General features: G+C 31.3%; 1 protein-coding gene across 2 annotated transcripts in view; it reads right to left on the bottom strand.

Moving 5' to 3' along the window:
• LOC106687562 (transcriptional regulator ATRX homolog) overlaps window positions 1–15,230 on the bottom strand; it is a 157,096-nt gene extending 141,866 nt beyond the window's left edge. For both annotated transcript variants that reach the window (XM_014431523.2, XM_014431526.2), the window contains exon 1: window positions 13,265–15,230. In XM_014431523.2, the coding sequence (XP_014287009.1) occupies window positions 13,265–15,120 (1,856 nt within the window). In that variant the 5' untranslated portion in view covers window positions 15,121–15,230. The remainder of the gene's footprint in view (window positions 1–13,264) is intronic.
• Between the last annotated feature and the right edge of the window lie 4,229 nt (window positions 15,231–19,459).

The following is a 19,459-nucleotide window of genomic DNA, read 5'->3' as shown; positions in this document are numbered from 1 at the left end:
TAGTTATTATTAATTTAAAATTTAAATATGAAAAGAAAATGAAAATTGTGAGGAAGAAAAATATATGTAACAATAAAAGTATAGTGTACAAAACTCAGCGAGTTCAGCGAGAAGAGCGATTCCTTTGATTACGGCTACAAAGGCACTGCTGTTTATTGAAAAAACCGAGGTTTTCACACCTACAATAAAGCTACAAATGGGAAATGGTCTTTTTGAAGTGCCTACGTCAGACAGTCCGGGCTTATATAAAAGAAATAATAGACTTCCCAATGCATTTATCGATTATTTATGACAAAGACATAATCAAAGGAAACTCTTTTTATATTGCTGTTTCAATATATATTCAATATACTTTTTTCTTTTTTAAGAATGAGTATTGATCAGTTTCGTTTCCCACGACAGATAAATTAGTTAAGCTACTAGCTCAGATGATAAGCAGTTTTTTTATTTATTATTTTCTTTTTTAGTACAAAAAAAAATTCATCCAGCATCCATGAAAACGTATAGAATATTAGTTTTAAAGTTGCTATAGTGATCGTTAGGTAAAAAATCTTGATCAAGTATTTTATATTTATATATATTATGAGTATTTTATATATATGTTTTTATTATTAGTGACAAAGGTCAATAAAAACCATCCGTTGTTTTCTCCCTAATTCAAACAAAGAATATTAACTGTACAGAAACTTAGATTAAATTTATTACAATAAACAAATTTTATATATATGTTATGAAATACAAACCGAACCAGAAATAGTAAAAAAATAAACATATTTCCTAGGAAATACATATTTCCATTTTATAAAATGAAATAGGCAATTCCATTTTATTTTTTAATTTATTTATTTTTTATACACCCAATATAAAAACATACTGGATGTTGGTCTTACAACGGATGAAGTGAATGTTTGAACAAAACAAATCAAATTCTTCGTTATTACTGAAAACAATTTTGATATGTTTGTTATAAAATATAAAACAAATCAAGACAAATAAATATAGAGGAACTATGAATATTTCCTTGGGCATAAAAATATTTTAATTTTATAAATTCCTTCCTACTGAGAATATTTCCACTAGCTCAATTAGATTCCATTAAATAAACTGAGAATATGGAGAGGAAAGGAGTATCAAAACTGAAAAGGGGCAACAGGAGAGATCTCGAGATTCTAAACAGAAAGACATTTTTAATAGTTTAAAAATGGATGATATAGTTAAGTATTCCATAATTATTATTATTGATTTGAAATATTTAATTAATAGAAAAACCATTAGTTAATTGACTACAAAGGACGGATCCGTTAACTGTTATTCATGAATGAAGATTCAGTCAATGAACTATCCCTCAGGTTAAGCACAATTTTCCTTGTTGGAGCATCCAGAAATACTTCTTCCCCCTCACTAGTAGATCAATCTCTCTTGTGCCAAGGGTTTTCATATCACTATCACCCGAAAAATGTTATTGTCGCATGTTCCTCTAAAAAAAATAGAATTTTGCGATATAACAAATTTAAATTTGAAAACAAATATTTGCATATAGCAATAAAGACCTAACGAACCCGGAAGTTCCATGCCGAAACCTCCAATCGCTCTCTACAAACATACATCCTGTGATGCGACTCTAAACCCATTTTACTAAATCAGTTTTAATGCAATTCTCCCATCTACGTTCCGGTCAACCCCTCGGACGTTTACCCGTCGGTTCAGTGTTTATTAGCATTTTAGGGATCTATTCGTTACTAAGCCATATACGCCCATTAAAACACCCATATAGGTTGCCTATCTTGTACGCCGCGATGCTATTACTTGAATTATATTTACCGGGTGTAGGTCCCTTAATTCAGCGTTGTGTAATCTTCTAAATTCTCCCGTTAATTCATCCTTTTTTGGTTCGAATAATTTGCGTAATACTATATTTTCGAAAACCTTAAGGCGCTGTTCATCCCTTAGTGTAAGAGGTCACGACTGGCATCCATGAATAACAGTGGGGGAAGATAATAGTTTTGTAAATTCTGATGAATCTAAATACTTAAACCTGTCTCCATGTTCAAACGTATTTCCTCATATATCTATAAATTGCTGGTGTTAATGCTAACCATAAATTTTGGTTCATCCGTATTCAATTCAAGACCTAGTTCCTTACTGGAGTTTATTAAAAACTTGTATTTAGTTCTATAGTTTCCTTGTCCTCACCTAATAATACCAAATCATCAGCATGCCCATTTTTATAAATTAGTATATAAAAATTTAATTTAATTATGCTCAATTATATTAAAATAGATATCAATTCATCGTTAAGCATATTTACTTTCCAGTTTTATTGCAATTATTTTTTAATCACAAATTAACAGATAAATGAATTTTAGAAACTATGTTTTTGAAGTGCTTATGTACTATTGAAGCACGAGGTCACAATAACGTCATTCGGCCTCGCGGAAGAAAAATATGGCGGAGAAACGGAAACGAAATGAATCCTATCTATTGTAATTCTTTTTTTCGCTACATATTTACATTTTTTTTTTTAAACGATGACCTTCAAACCTACAAAACGTTAAAACAATAAAACGACTACGTAATTTAACGTATTTTTTTTTTTAGTGTGCATTGTAAAATTTAAATAAAAAGCCGATTAAGAAATACTTTATTAAAGTTAAATTCAAATATTTTTTCAAAGGTCAAGGATACACTCAAGGAGTGCAGGACTAATGCATAAATGCATTACATGCAAGGAGTGATTCAAAAAACAAATATTAAAAATAAATCCGGGGCAACCTCCAAATGTGACATAATGTCAAAAAAACCAAAAGATTCATTAGTAAAAAAAAATTATATATATAATTGTACATATATATGTATGTATATGAGCTTTAATTTGAGTGCAATTTAACATCTATACATCTCATATTAGGAGATGGTAGAAGCCCTATACATCCATTGCTCCTAGTTTTCTTATAACACTGACCTATATGATTGGAATGAGCATATATATACAGGCCTAATATGTGTGGCAACTTGAATTATCTTTCAACGAATAAGTTAATAATGCAGAACAAACTATGTAATGAAATCCGATACTGGCTAATTACTTGATAAGGAATACTTTTATGAATCAGAATATATTGCTTCAATGATCGCATAACTAAAAAGTACTCTCACATAATAAAATAAAGCTTAACCGCTACAAACCATGGAGGGTCAGCGGTGCAGTATTTTGTAAGAATTACTAGACCAACCTATCTCTGTCCAAGTCGTGTCAGGAGTTAATTTGTTTAGCATTACGCTCGACCACCTGATTTTTAACCTCATTAAGAATGCTGACTTTATGACGCCGGCTGGACCCCGGTGAGTTCCACAGAGTTGCCTAATGGTTAAAGCAATAGAATAAACAATTATTTGCCTAAGTCGGATTCGAAATCGGATCCTTGCAGTTAGTAGCAACGAGACTCACTGAGCTACCTGCACTCATAAATAAATTCCAAAAGTAAATTTCGCCTTATTGGTCGTGCATCAACATAGAGAACCCATGGGTACAGAATAAATAATTATCAGTCACAACCGGATTCGAACCTGAGTCCTTGGATTAAGTAGCACAGTGCCTTATCACTGAGCCACGCCATTTACACCATATCATACCTTTACATTTAAACTCTTACATGTCCGATTAATAATTTTAAAAATCGTCTTTCGAATTTTTTTTATTTATTTTTTTTTTTTTGTACCTGCTAACAGATTTAATAAATAATATATGAGCTTAACGTTACTTGGAATGACAGCTGTCAGAGATAGGTTTAATTTTTCACTACAATCGCGGGAAGGCCCATTCAATCCAGTTGGGTGACATGAGGGTGTTTCGACTGACAAATCCCATTATCTTTTTCCCGCCAATTGTGAGTCCCTTTCCAAAGAGCATGGGATGAAAACATGAATAAAAAGGTTCCAACAAAAAATTATCCTATCTTTATTTATAAAACAATAAAATAACGGCCTATGTGAAATAAAATTTAAATACTTGTTTAAGATAGAAGGAAAAGAATTTAAAACAATTTAATTTGTTTTTCTAACCATGAGTGCAATAATATCACAAATGAATTAATTTTTATGATTTATATCGTGATCATATTCGTTAACAATTTAAACCGACACGAGGCTTGCCTGATTTGTTATATTGGCAACAGCTTCCACAGCAGGCAGTGCGATTCTGACTACGGTAAAGTACAAAGGAAGGATGTTCTATTTTGGTCCATCTTCCAGCTCCCACATTTCCACGATCTGTTTACTTCATAATAGCCAGAAACGATGTAACGGCGAGATGAGAGACCTTCCTAGAAGAATCCGGCTGTGGAAGCAAAAAATTACAGAGGATAAAGCAAATCTTATTAACTTTTCAAAAGAACCGGTTCCGCTACAAGGAAATCCTCAAAAGATTAAATACATGTTTTCCAGAACCTTACAGGATTCCGTTCACAAATAATCTAAGGACACGTTTACAAAACCAATACACGTGTTTTAATATTCATCAAGTTTTCGGTTAGATGAGAAAATGATTAATTTTTTGTATCTTATAAGTGAAAGCGTTACTTAGTACCTACTAATATATCTACCTAATTAGTACCTACTAATTTCGTCTTTTTTACAAGCCTGGTTGATAACAAGATAACCAAAGTCATTGTATTATTAGTATTCGTAGCAGTGAGACAAAGTAAATTGAGAATCTATGGTGATTCATTTTTTTTTTCAACTTTCAACTCCATTGAGGACGTACGCACCCTTACAGTATGTCTAGATTCGCTTCTCCGGGATGCATGGAAATAAACATAAAAATAATAATAAAATAAAATAAAAACAGACCCCAGTGGAAATTGAAACCACAACCAATCTTTTCAATATTGTGTATTGTATTATATATACAAATCTATTGTGCATCAGAATATTGTTGCCCAAATGTGTTCAGCTATTACGTCCTCATTTGAGAGTCTTCGATGAAACGTTAATACGTACCAACCAATTTCCAAAAGTAAAGATTTTTTTTTTTGGTTTTTTTTTTTTTTTAGAAATTAAAATTCTATCAGTTTGTTTGAAATTTTTAATTTTATCCTATCAATTACCCGTTACAAAAAGTATACTTAATCTACACGAATATTGTTTTTAATAATAAATTTCTAAAAGTTGATGTATTACATTTTGATAGAAAACTCCTCAATAACGCATTATCAAAATAAAAAAGTTAGGAATTATAAAAACGGACATAGCAAATACTGAAGCGGTGACCAAGGTGTCGAGTGGAAACTGAAATTTCCAATTTTGTAAAACATTTTACCAAAAATTGCAAACATTTTCCCTTAATTCCGGACTAAACTTCATACACCACATTTAATAGCTGATCAATTAAACACGTTAATGCATAATGGAAACCTCCGGTTGTTTTGCATAACGTCGTAAATATGAAAAAACAACAATGCGATTTAATTACTTTAAAAAATAAATCTATACATCATTATAGAGGGATCTCACTTCAAGCATCGTTTTGAAGACGTCTATATATTTTTTTTCATGATGTCTGCAGAATAAAACATTTATTTTGATTTTTTCAAATAACTTTTCAGGTATAAGAGGATGATGTATATGCTTTTACGATATTTTTAATTTGTGATTTATAAAGTTTAATACATTTTATTTGTAAAAAAAGATATTAGAAGAAATTTGATAGTTAAATGAAAACAGTAATAATAGAACTATCAGTACTATTTTTTAATCTTTAGTATTGCCCGAATAAAATAAAAAATGCAAATCAAAAGGCTGCGTATATCTTCTGAAGATCATTCAAACCTGGATTGATCAACGACAGACGATACTCAAAAATTATCAACACAACCAATCAGTAAGCAACCATCATTATAAATAAGTTTCCTCCAATCAATGGTTACAATTCAACCATCAATGGATCCGCTTAAGGAATTCATAAATAAAAAAAGTATAAAATATTGAGATTATAAATTTTAAATATTTATTTTTTAAAAATTAATTTATTAGTAATAATCAAAGAAGTTCGAACGAATAGCTTTCTTTTTTACTGTTACTTATTCATTTATGTAATATGTTGAGCGTTCGAGAAAAATTTCGAATACGAGGTTTCAAAGGAAATTGATTTTTCTAGGTCTCCTAAGTCCAATTAACTATTAACCAAATGTCAAAAAATTGTTTTTAAATAACTATAATTAAATATTAAAATTGTATGGCTGATATAATAAAAGTTGTTGACGAGATCTTAAAGGAATGACGCACGGCGTTTTGGTGGCGCCATTGTCCCAAATGATGAAAAAAGCCGTTATTCACAAACAGTAAATACTTTATAATGAGGTGAAAATAATAATACAAAATAAAACACAAATAAGTTTATGTAACTTATTTAATCGTGCCAACGATTCATTTTATTTTCAACGTAACATTTTATTTTCCACTTATCTCATCACTTCATTTTATTAATTCCATTCTGTAAAATTATTCACTTTATGCCATTCAGTTCATATTTTATTTCAATATTCATTGGTTGTTATCTTGTTCTGTTCTTAGCCCTGATGAAGGCTAGAAACTCTAGCCGAAACGTTGGCACGATTAAATAAGTTACATCAACTTATTTGTGTTTAATTTTGACTGCACCACCAACCATCTTATCCACGTATAATGACTTATACGCTATGACTTATCCACGGTCAACTATCCCTCATAATTAATTATTATTATTTATTATAAAATTATTTAATATTAAAATGAAAAAATATTTATTTATGCCGACGTTTCGACCTGAGTGTCTTCATCAGGGATTCTAGCGGGGAACCTTGACTAAAAATTCGTAAATATTTTAAGACCGCACCTAAAAAGTAACAATCTTTACATAATCACGAAATGGGAACTAGTAATAGAGACGTAGGCATAGAACCAATTTGTGAATATAGTTCATAGGTCGCATTGATGCAGAGGTCTTGAAGTAAAACCTAATGAGGTAACCTAAAACCAAAAGGAGCTTGAAGTAGCACAGTAAATTTTAATTAATTTAAATAATTCTAAAATATAACGGCGCATTTGTCTACAATAATTACTTTAATTCAATTGTTTCAGGCTTCTTGAAGTAAATGAGAATTTGTTCTAACAAATAATATCACAATATATAATACGCGTTTTTTTTTCTTGTTTTTTTTTTTTTTTTTATGACTATGTGACATTTATTATATCTTATATATTAAACATATGTCGGCATTCTTTGAAATATATATATAAAATTTAAAAAGTGAAAAGAAGACTAAGATTCATTCAATGATGAACAGAGACCGGCCGGCCATTCATACAGGGTGCAAGTAATAATGAATGAAGTATGTAACACTGAAACGCACTCTGGTTACTAAATTTTGTAATCGCTACAATACTCGTAACCTACAATGAATACCACAAATATACCATTTTAATCTTTCGTTATTTTAAATGTATTTCCGTATTTACTATTCAAATATTTATAATCGTGAAAAAATACTTTATAATAAATAAATACACTTATTGGTAAAACAATAAACAAACAAAACTAAATATTTAAAATATATTACGTAATTTTTATTTTTAAACCCACGGGTTGCTGGTTAGGAACGTTACACTAGGGACTATTTTGCCAGCGTCACTTACCAAACCGCAACTCGAGTTTTTACTAATTACAAAATTCTGCGACAAATATTTTTAAAACTTTAAATTATTTAAGCAACGACTGAGCTTGATATTTATTTTTATTCATGAATCACAGAGAATGGCGAATTGTTGGTATGTTATAACTTCATTTTATCTATTCCAAGAAAGAAGACTTTTAATGGATTTTTTAATGATGAGTATAAAGTAGAAAGTTGTAATTGGAAGCTACTGCCCTATACTGATATCAGAAAATTTTTATTACCAACCGAATAATAATCCTTTAGATTAGTTATCTCATAAAATCTATCGAAATGAAATAGGAAATGATATGGATATACGTTTTACAGTCACAATCAAAACCTCTTATTACAATGCGGGTCTAATTCTTATCCTCAGGTCCAAAACTAATTAAAAAAATATATAATATTTTTTATGCTTCAAAAAAAATAATAGAAGGAACGAAGTGGGCACCGTAATTATAATTTCGTGTTTTTTTTGCCTCGTACTTATTCTTTATTCTACTTTCTTATTTTATGACGAGTTTAACTTAATTTAAAATTTGATAATTTTTGTTAATGGGCCATTCATAACAAGAAAGATACATTCTAAATTTAATTTAAAGTCAAATCAATTCTTTCAAATAAAAATTGTCATAAGAAGGACTTAAGCTGTATATATTTTTCATCAAATTCCCCAAAAGTTTAATGTTTTGGTATAAGGGTTTACACCGTCAATTAAATCCGTGAAATTGTTACAAGTTTTCACGCATTAAGCCATAATCATAAATATAGGGAAAAAAAAGAGATATAAGTAACTGATATATTTGAGAGATAATAATAACACTTAGACCACGGGGACTCCCTTGGAAAACAACTAAGTACATTATTGTTTTTACTAAATATTTCTTTTCTTTTAATTTATTTAAGCATTATTTAATGTCTAAAATGTAATATTCAGCTAAATATAGTTTAAATACCAGTTTTGTTTTTTTAATCATTTTTAGTCGTGACAACACATTGATATAAGAAAAATCAAATCTATGTATCTAATCTAATCAGCTGATACATGAATATATATTTTTTAACTGAAAAAGGACTCTAGAAAGTTTTTATATAACACCACATTTTCTATAAAACATTCAGACAACTTGAAATGATCCAAGATAATGTAAAAAAATATATATTAAAAAAGAAAAGAATTAAAAAAACCTATTGAACATGTAAGAATGTTATTGAAAACAAGAACAATAAAATAATACATAAGTAAATCAATTTATATACTTTAAAAAATAAATTTGATAATAAAATTTGTTTAAAGAAATGTAAAAATATTTAAGAGTGGCAGAACTCAAAACGATCATAGCTGGTGGAAGCTAGGCCAGTACTAAACACGGTTCGGGACAATCCAAGTTGAAACAGAGGTGATAGAGTTCTTCCCACCGCTCTGAACATAATCTAGAAAAATTACCTCCTTTGGCGACACTTAGTTGCCATACGTTGTTCCAAGCTATCAGTGCTTAACAATGTGTTGTCAATTGCAGTCAAAGTTTTAAGCAAAGGTTTCCACTATAGTTGGATAAAAGCAATTTTGAATTTGTCGTTAAATTCTAATAAAAGGTATTAGATAAATCAACATTAAATAAAAAAAATACATTATGTAAGATATTTTAAACGACTGTAGAAGAAAACTGAACAAAATATGAGAAAAATAGAGCATATACATATAAAACCTGCTTGTCTTGGACCTTGGTATTGCAATTACTGTATAACCTCTGCCCCGTTCATAAAAAAGATATCAATTGACAATTTATGGCTGAAGGTTTAACAATATTAACAAACTCTAAAAACGGAGACTGAAAATAAATATTAAAGGGTAATTAAAATCGTCCTCAAAACGCCTAAAACCTACCAATTTTTCTCTTTCCCAAGCTTTACCAGCATTCTCTAGTTTGTTTTATATTTAGTTAACAAAAAAATCTATTAGAAAAAAACACACATTGCCGTGAAAATGTTTCTATTAAAATATCAACTAGCAACAGGTGATTAAAATCGGAGTTATTTAAATATCTATTTTATTTTTAATGTGTTCGATCCAAAGTACTTTGGGAAAAACTATACTAAATACTTAATTTCCAAACATTACGAAGTATTTTACCCTACATGTATAGTTATTATCTTATAAGTAAACTTCTTCTTAAACCTTTGGAAAAAAAATATTTTTGGCAAAAGGTTATATTATACCAGCCAAGGAAAACTAAATAAGGAACGTGAAGATGTAGCCTTTACATCCTTCCTGGTCATTACTGACAGAGAGAGAGAGGGAGTGGTTACAGGTTACCACCCTATTCTGACCTGAGTGGTACCGACACGAAATAAAGTCCAGGGTGGAATCAAACCTGTCTCATTGCAGATTCAAGGTTGCTAGGTGACAGTTGCTTACAACGGCCTCTATGAAAACGGATACTAAATACTTGTATCCATTGCAAACTTTAGTCGGCGAAAATGGTCTGACCATCGTATGCTGAGCATAATGCAAGTGCTGGGCAAGTCCAAATAAGGAATCATCAAATATTCCGTCACACTCTATTTAATGAAAGACATGATTAATAAATCTTGTTACCAATATTTTAAATTGTTATGTTTAAATACAGTTTTATAATCATTAATATAGCTAGCCGTTATCAATTTAATAGAATATTTTCTTAATATAAAATGGTATATCAGTGTAATTTGTGGGTACAAGTTGGGAGAAGAGAAAATTGTGGGAATCGGAAATCATATGAATTATTGTACAATCACATGGAAAACATAGTGGTCTAATTTACACAATACAACTAAGAATATTCTCATGATATATGAATACAATGTTCAACCTGTCATTTGGTGAACTAAATACTATAATAATTTCCATCATATTACGCACTAATTGTGCGCATATATGCAACTTCCATCACGCCACACGATCCTTTTTATGCAACTAAATTCAGCAGATAAGGTGATCACGAAACAAAGACACGCCAGAGCCCCAAGGGACACGTCATGGAAAAAAAAAGGAATTAGTTGAAGCAAATTAAATTGTCTTGTTACTGCTAATGGACTCAGAGAGGCAATTGAAAGTACGGGCCTTGGCCTGTGCGAGGACCTGAATGCACTTCGTGAGAGAAAATAAACTAAAGGAAAATCTGATTGCAATTTCATGTTCAAACAGACGTTTACAAGTATAATGGTGTATAATTTATCACAGTGATATTATTAATACAATAATCGCAGAAATATGCTTAATTCAAATCCATAATTACGAACCAGATAATCCGAATTATGGAAAATCATGATCTAACATTATAGCAATACATTATTTAACCCTTAACCACCTATAGCTGCCATATTCTAACACTAAGCAAATAATACAACATACTCTGACAAGTCCATAGAGTATTTTTAAACTAACGCGCTTTCCACTAATTAATCCAATAAATTATTCTCCTATTATATTACACATCAATATAATATTATATATTATATATAAAGATAATTGACCGCATGTAAAATATAAGGAGCTGGTAAGCGGAGCAGTCAAAATGAAATATAAATACATAGGAAGATGGTCAGGGTTGCGGTCAAAGGAGAAACAAAAATAGTTTACATCTATTTATTTTCCGACGTTTCGCCCCACTTTGTAGGGCTTCATCAGGGCTAAAAAGATACAAAATGATACAATGATAAGAATAAAAATACAAAATGATACAATGATAAGAATAAAAATACAAAGATAAGATGCAATGATAAGAATAAAAATAAGTAACAATGGCAAGAGTAAATTTTTTTTTTATTATTATATTTATTTTATAACATTTTTACTCTTGCCATTGTTACTTATTTTTATTCTTATCATTGTATCTTATATTTGTATTTTTATTCTTATCATTGTACCATTTTGTATCTTTTTAGCCCTGATGAAGCCCTACAAAGTGGAGTGAAACGTCGGAAAGTAAATAGTTGTAAACTATTTTTGTTTCTCCTTTGACCGCAACCCTGACCATCTTCCTATACAGGAAAATAAATAGTTGTAAACTATTTTTGTTTCTCCTTTGACCGCAACCCTGACCATCTTCCTACATATCAATTTTTACGGTCATCTATATACACATATATGAAATATAAATAATTTTCAATTCTGTCTATCTGTCTATATTGTGGGTCAAAATGTCGCCTAGTTGTTAAATATTTGAAAACTATATAGTTTTTTAATTTCTTTTTTTCTGAAAACTAATTTTGTTTTTTAGGGCTAGTCTCCTGAGCACCTAGTGAAAAACATCTTTGAAATATTCACAAATTATATATATATTTTAATAAATATTCTTAATATTTATTTCCCACAATAATATGAGTAACACATAGAAATGAAAAATTAGTTTTAACAAGTACAAGGAGAAGAAAGATAAAATTCGATTTTAAAAATAAAGATCTGTCTAAATCTAAAAGCAACTAACAAACTAAATACATTAAATACCCTATCCCAGGGTCATTAAATATTGGTTAATTTTATTCTAATTTAATAAACTCTATTTATCAAATAAGTTAAACCAATATAGTGTGGCATATACAAATATATAAAGAAAAAATGGCTACAAGGGCAAGTAGGTCAGGTACAGATCAAAACAGCAAGAATATAGAAGAATTTATGAGGGCTCAGTGTTGTTGATTCTTACCACCAGGGGCGCTAGATATCAGAAAACCAAAACAGCTGTTGGCTGTTAACTATTAATGTAGCTTTCTTTATTCCAAAATGCATTGAAAATAGAGAAAAATGTACAGCAGAAATAGTAAAAAAAAAAAAACCAACTTGTTAATATCTACCAAATCTAAACTTGTGACTAAAGTCCAATAAAATGTTATTAATCACAAGTCTAACCTATTAATATAAAGGAATATACAGTCGAAAATATTTTATGGTATACCATCACAAAAAATGTAAAGCACTATTAACTAGTACCATATGTGTAAGCTATGTATTTACATCAACGAATAAATGTTAAATAGACAACTCTCTGTCTTATAAATATTTTTAGTATCTTAAAGTAATAAGAAGTATTAACAAAACAATACCCAAATATTTAGTTATGAATATGCATTACTTCCTTTTCATAATGAATTAATACTTTCAAAGCAAAACAATTCTCAATACCGGAACTACTAGGCTTTAAATTTTGAAAAATGAAAAAAAGGAAAATTAAGCAAGACAAATCTTAAACAAGTATGACTGAGTAAGAAGTGAGCGTAGGTTGGGAGAGTCTGTGTTGATGTTTACCAAGGGTGGATAACCTCGAACGAAGACAGCGCCTCAAGCGGCAATCTCCTCAGTTAAACGGCTGTCAACAAACCGTGGCTTCAATCAAGTCTGTTTACATTATTCAAAACGAAGTTTCTGCTTGACTAAAATTGAAATACTTTATTTCTTTATTATCACAGAAATGATGGGAACTATATTCGGGTGAAAATGAATGAATTCTAGGTAAATTATATGTGAATTATTTTAATACCCCTTTTAAACTTTCTATATGAAATATTTAAAATGAAAGATATGCTAAAGTTACCTGCTAAATAAGGGGTGCCACAAGTTGGAGTTGGGAGGTACTCCGACAGGAGGTATGAATGGCTGCGGGTCCAGGTTGAGGAGGCTGGTCCTCTTAAAGTTCGGGTCGATCAGGTGCTCCTTTACCTTGAGCCTCAACTTCTGTTTTGGCTGCTCGGTCTGAGGAGGCATCGGAGGGTTTGGCTTGGAGGTTTCAGCCCTCGGCCAAGAAGGCCTCGCGTAGGGGTACCTGGCGGGTGGTGCCGTGTACTGCTGCGGGTACATGTAATGAGGGTACAGCATAGTCATCAACTCCTGATTCTGCTTCATCTCCAGCTGACTGAGGTAGGGAAGCCACAGCATCTGGTTCAAAGTTGCCGGATCCATTTCTGGGCTAAAGTTGACCATTTGCTGCTGATAGGGTTTCAAATCCTCCTCGCCACCTGACCGCTGCAGGATACTCTGAAGGTGAGACAGCGAAACTACCATTAGATCTGCATCGATCTTGGGATATTTTATCTCCCTCTTCTGAGCTAGTAGCCTGGGAATTTCCTTTGCCGGATTTGCGATGAGTGCTGGTAACCTGCCCCTTGGGACTAGAAGAGGGTCTGGAACGGAAAGGTCTGGGTCCGACAAAACTTCTTTCAGTTGATCAAGAGCGTTACTCGGCGGCCTTTCCTCCGTCTGTAAAAGCTCCATCAGCTTGGATTCTTCTTTTTTCTTTTTCTTCTCTTCCTTAGGCTTGGGCTTGCCAAGGTTCAGGGGCTCTTCTTGGACCGGTAGACAAAAGGTCGGCTGAGGTTTGAGCTGCGGCACGCATCTCTGCTCGGCGGGCTTTGTATCTATGAGGGGTTTTGAATGGCTGATAGTGGTACCCTCCGGCAGCCGCCACAATATATCTAAACTCTCTAATTCACTCTGTTTCAAAGGTTCCTCTTTTAGAACTTTAGTTTCTGCCTCTTCTCTATCTGGATGAACAACAAGATTAATAGGTACCGGATCCGGAGTCGGTGGTTTTTTAATTTCATGAACTGGCACGTAACTCTTAATTTCTTCCTTTTCTATTTCAGGGGATGATGGCACGAATGTATAAATATCCTCGAGTACTCTATCTTCTTCTTCTTCTTTGAAATTGTCAACGAAACACATGTCAGCAAGTTCATTCATGAGATTTTCACAATTTTCCTGATGCGTTTTAGTGGCACCTTCTACTGGCGAGGCCTCTTTCTCAACTACCTCGTCAATTTCATCTTCTTCTTCCGCAGCACAGTACTCATTGCATTCAACTGGCCTTTCAACTTCGTTATTATGATTTTCATCAACGTTCGCCTCGGCACAGCATTTGTCCTCTGTGCACTCTATTTCTTTATTTTCATCATCACTATCTTCAACTTCAATGACAACTGGTTCTTCCTTTTCAACTTCTACTACTTTAACATCATCATCTTCATCTTCCTCTTCAACGGGGGGAGGGGCTGTTTTGTTAACAACCTCTTCATTAGTAGAAGCCATTGGGCAAAGTCTTGCTGTTCTAGGAATTGCTACCCATCCACCAGCTGTCTTGGTAAGCCTTATACGATTCCTCTTATCATAATCTTCGCATAAGACTTCAACGATTTTAGTATGGTCTTGCTTGACCCAGAGGAAGATGGGATTGACCCTTGGGGATGGAGGGTCCTCTTCCTTCTTCTTCTTTTTCTTTTTCTTCTTATGCCGTTTATGAGAAGAATTAGAAGATGTGGAGTCAGTAGAGCAGGATCGCTTACGCTTCTCCTTATGCCGCTTTTTTTTCTTCTCCTTAGAAGGTGCCTCTTCAATATTCAGTTCCTTGGCATGTAAATCTTCCGCGGTTGGTGACACGCTTCCCTTGGAACACATAACGGAACGCGAAACAGATCACATCACAGCACTCACAAACACTGTAAAGCGGAAAACACAGGGACAACACTCACTCTGATACGTACACTAACAGGGTAGGGTGTGAACTGAAGCCGGCAGTCGGTCGTGCGCCGGCCGAGGGGAGCCGAAGGTTGCCGATGGGACTATGAGGGGGGGAGAAGGGCGTGGCTTGCCCTCCCGCCGGCGGGAAAAGCCCTCGCCGATATTGCCCCGATACATTCTCTCACTCTATCCAGTCTACCCTTCTTGTGGCTCATTCAAGTCTACTCATTCCTCCGTCACAGCCATCCAATACCCCCTCCACCTCCATATTCTCTAGTTATTTTTATTCTCTGTAGTACATTGTTTCATTCATAAAAAAAATTTATAGAAAAATATGTTTATAATGTAAAGCATTTTGTTAACCTCAAATATACTAAATGATTCCGACTTGTATACCTTGGAAAAATAATATTGTTTAGTTTTTAATATAATACTTGTTTATTATTTTTGAGAGAGAGAGAGAGAGAAGAAAACTTTAATTAAAACTCAATTTTCTTTTATCCTTTACTCTCAACCTAGTTTATTTACTCCACCACGTTTCGGCCCTCAGGCCATCATAAAGGAGATAAACTAAAATTTTCATATTATTAACATATAATTCACTCACACATAACATTATTAATTTTAGCATTCCGTATGATTGATTGATTTGTCACATTAATTAAAAATTGTTTTTATCCAATTCAGGACAATTGCCTAAGTCAGTAATCTTTTTTTTAAAAAAATGATAAAGACCTCCAGATGGGATAGCTACTTTTTTTTTACTATTTTTACAATTAAATTAAGAGGTACTCCAAAAATTGGCACTAAATGAAAAAGTAGACTTTAAACGAAAGAAAATTTTTTAATTAAATTAAAATCTCGGGAATTTGTATTTTTTTTGGAAATATTTCCAGAAACAATCAAAATACACCCTCGAGTTCAAGTTCCTGTATATTTCACAACTTCCATATCAAAAATTCTATCAGATTTAATTTAAGCTTGCTTCCTCTTCCATTCCTGGCAATCCTCCGAGGCGCCTGAAACAAGATGGCCTCGTGACCTTATATTGTATCAATTATCAAATTTACTTGTTGTATTTTTTATTATCAATAAATAAATAAAAAAAAAAAAAAAAAAGATTTAATTCACAATAATACCAGTATGTTGAAAAATAAGAAAAGAAAGAATGTAAATGAAACCTAGTCAAGTTTATTCAGACCTAAAATTTACGAATTAGGTTCAATAGATGTTATAATGAGAATTTCGCCACAGTCTCTCATGTTTAATTCATACGTAACAAATAGTTAAATTCAAGAACTAACCAACCAAATTCTGGATAAAAAATAGGAAGTCAGCGTAAGGAAACCACGACGACTTTCAAACATACCATATTAATTTTAACCAGCCTACAATAAAAAAACAAATTATTACTCTTAATAAATAATAAAACAATCTAAGTAATGACCTGGAAAGTAAGATTTGACATTGAATAAGACCAATAGCTGTTCGCCAGATTAGACTAAACATACGAACTTGAGCAAATTGTCGGAATTGACGTCATCAAAACGACCGATGAGAATGAAATTGTAAATTAACTAGTTACTTTAGCAAAATTAACTAGGTTGTTATAATAAAAATAGTTATTATAACCAACGTCCTCATCCAATCGAGCTGCTGTTGGTTTCATTTGGACGTCAAACCTAATTCTCAATGACGTAAGTTTAGATTCTGTTTTTTAATGCATTGTTTCATTTCTTCGTCAATTGTCAAAAAGTTTAGATAAACTCATGTTTTTTATTATGACCTTAAACCTGTCTGACGACATTCATTGGAAGATATAAATTTTTTTTTATTGTAAGAACGGATTTAACGACTAAATTTTGGTAAAAATTGAAATTAATATCTGAAAAGAATACATCACGAAAAAAATTTATTCAAGGACTCATATTACACTTTCTTTTTTAATGAGTGACATGTAAGTTTATAAATGATCTGGAGTAAAGTTCAGTTTTAAGGACGTTTTTAAATCTATCTCTCCTTCTTCGTTATAGAAAGATTTTTTTAAACCATTTTAAAAACCTTGTTGACAAGAGTCCAAATTTTGGGAAACAACCTTATTGTACACCTACATCATAGAGCAAACCATCATTTATTATTTTAGCTTTATAGGCATTGTCGTTTTTAATATACGGTATTCAAAAAGTCAGTGAGTTACTGATATCCGTTACATTACGTGTTAAGAAGATAATTATGCAAAGTGTTTCTTTTCATTGCTAATACTGGCTCAATTAGGATGAACACAATTTTTTTTAAAATAAAATAAAATTATTTGTAAAATTAATGGTTTTCGAGTCATTCCAAAAACGTTTCTTTTTTTTGCCTCTTGAAATATTTTATTCAAACTACTTCGATTTTTTCTAAAACCACCATTATTGCACATATGCAGCATAAAGAGAACTATTAATGTTGTGGCACCAATAATGCCAGCTACATAGACATAATTCCTCAGACATAGCAATCAATAAATCACTGAATGTGCGGTTTCTATTCTTTTATAAAAGTAGATTTCTTCCAAAAACCACCCAAATCATACTACTTGAACTCACTTCACTGTTTTTGGAGATAAAGGACTTAAAAGGCGTCTTTTGAATTTATTTAATTGGACTTAAACGTCGAGATAAAGACGGTTCTCTTTCAAACCAGCAGAGAATATTTACTAAATACACATAATATACACATGCAAAGTACAAATATTTGCCAATAGCGGTCCGAATTATATGATTTAAATTTTATTGTAGAGTAGAGAATTTCAAAATCTTTCTAATGAGTGACTATAATATTCTAGAACCATATAGTTTTCGAGTTATTTAAAAATATTTTTTGTTTTAACGCTTAGATTCTAAGATTTTTTAAACCCTTATTACAACTTGATAGGCACTGCCATTTTTGATATGCAGTGGTTAATTTTCCAATGAGTGAGACACGCGCAGCCCGGTTTTATTATATAGATAACATATTTAATTAATAAATAACGCCAAGCAAACATAATACTGGTTTTAATTAAGAGATATATGCCATCAAGGGAACATTCCAGTTCCAATTTGCTTAAAATCTAACTCCGTATGTAGCGATTGGTTACATATCATTAAACAAATTGGATGTGCACTCCTAAAGTTACATAACCTGTTATTAAATTTTACAAAATTCAGTTAATGAAATCGATGTTCATCAGCTAAAAGATAAACATTCATATCTTACTTCCTCTTTTCATCAATATTAACGTTGTAAATCATAAGTTTATATTTATAAATCGAATATTTTTTCTCCTGGTTTCTATCTTTTCTCCTGGATATCTTTTTGGATTTCTTTATGGCGCCGAGTGGACAAAATCTTGAATTTAAAACGAAAAATTCTTAACACGATTTTTGTTAAATATTTCTCCCGAAAAAAACCTATGATATATAAATTTAGATATAAACGGAAAACTTAAAATAATAAAATGTAACGAGTGACAAAATATCGAATTCATATTTAAAAAATACAATAATATTACAAAATATTATGCATTAGTTTGTAAATTATTGTATACTGTTAATATTTTCAGTCCGTATAAGTGATTGTAATTTATTTATTTATAGTATCTATAAATTGTATCTTATATTTTAATGATACTATAACTAACAACATACAGAGTCAATAAAAATTATAGAAGATAAAAATAAAATTATTCAACGAAACTATGAATTAGCTCAAAACGTCTTCATCTTCTCTATCAAAGTCAGCAAATCAACTTATAGTTTTTCAAAATTCCTTAAACAATTGTATGGGGCGGTCAACATAACAAGAAGACAATGCGTTTTTGTTTTTAAAATCATTTGTTCTAAAATGGATTTTTATCAGATGTCATAAGTGTTTATTGATTTCTAAACGAAACTTAAATTCATCTTCATACATTTTAATCTATTTCTCTACATTATCACACAAGATAAATGCTAACCTAAAGGCGTTACGATTCTTCAACTCCACACAAATAACAAATCTTAAAAAGAACATTCACCTTTTGCCATAAAAAAAACTATAAAAAGAACTTATCAGAATTCAAAAAAATAATCCTTAAGATATCTAAAACTTCTTAATTTAACAAATAGTTTTTTGTGTGAAAAATGGACAACATAAGTCAAGAACCATCTCAACAGTGTTTAAATTTACAAAATATAACCAATCTTCAGAATATTTATATAACGATGATATTAGTTTAAAGATTAATTTTTAAATTTGTTATGGTTCTGAAGAT

This window comes from Halyomorpha halys, unplaced genomic scaffold, assembly GCF_000696795.3.
Source record: "Halyomorpha halys isolate HHAL.00 unplaced genomic scaffold, Hhal_1.1 Scaffold981.1, whole genome shotgun sequence".
Classification (NCBI taxonomy): domain Eukaryota; kingdom Metazoa; phylum Arthropoda; class Insecta; order Hemiptera; family Pentatomidae; genus Halyomorpha; species Halyomorpha halys.
The sequence above is the reverse complement of the archived record's forward strand: the minus strand, read 5'-3'. Positions and strand labels throughout refer to the sequence as shown.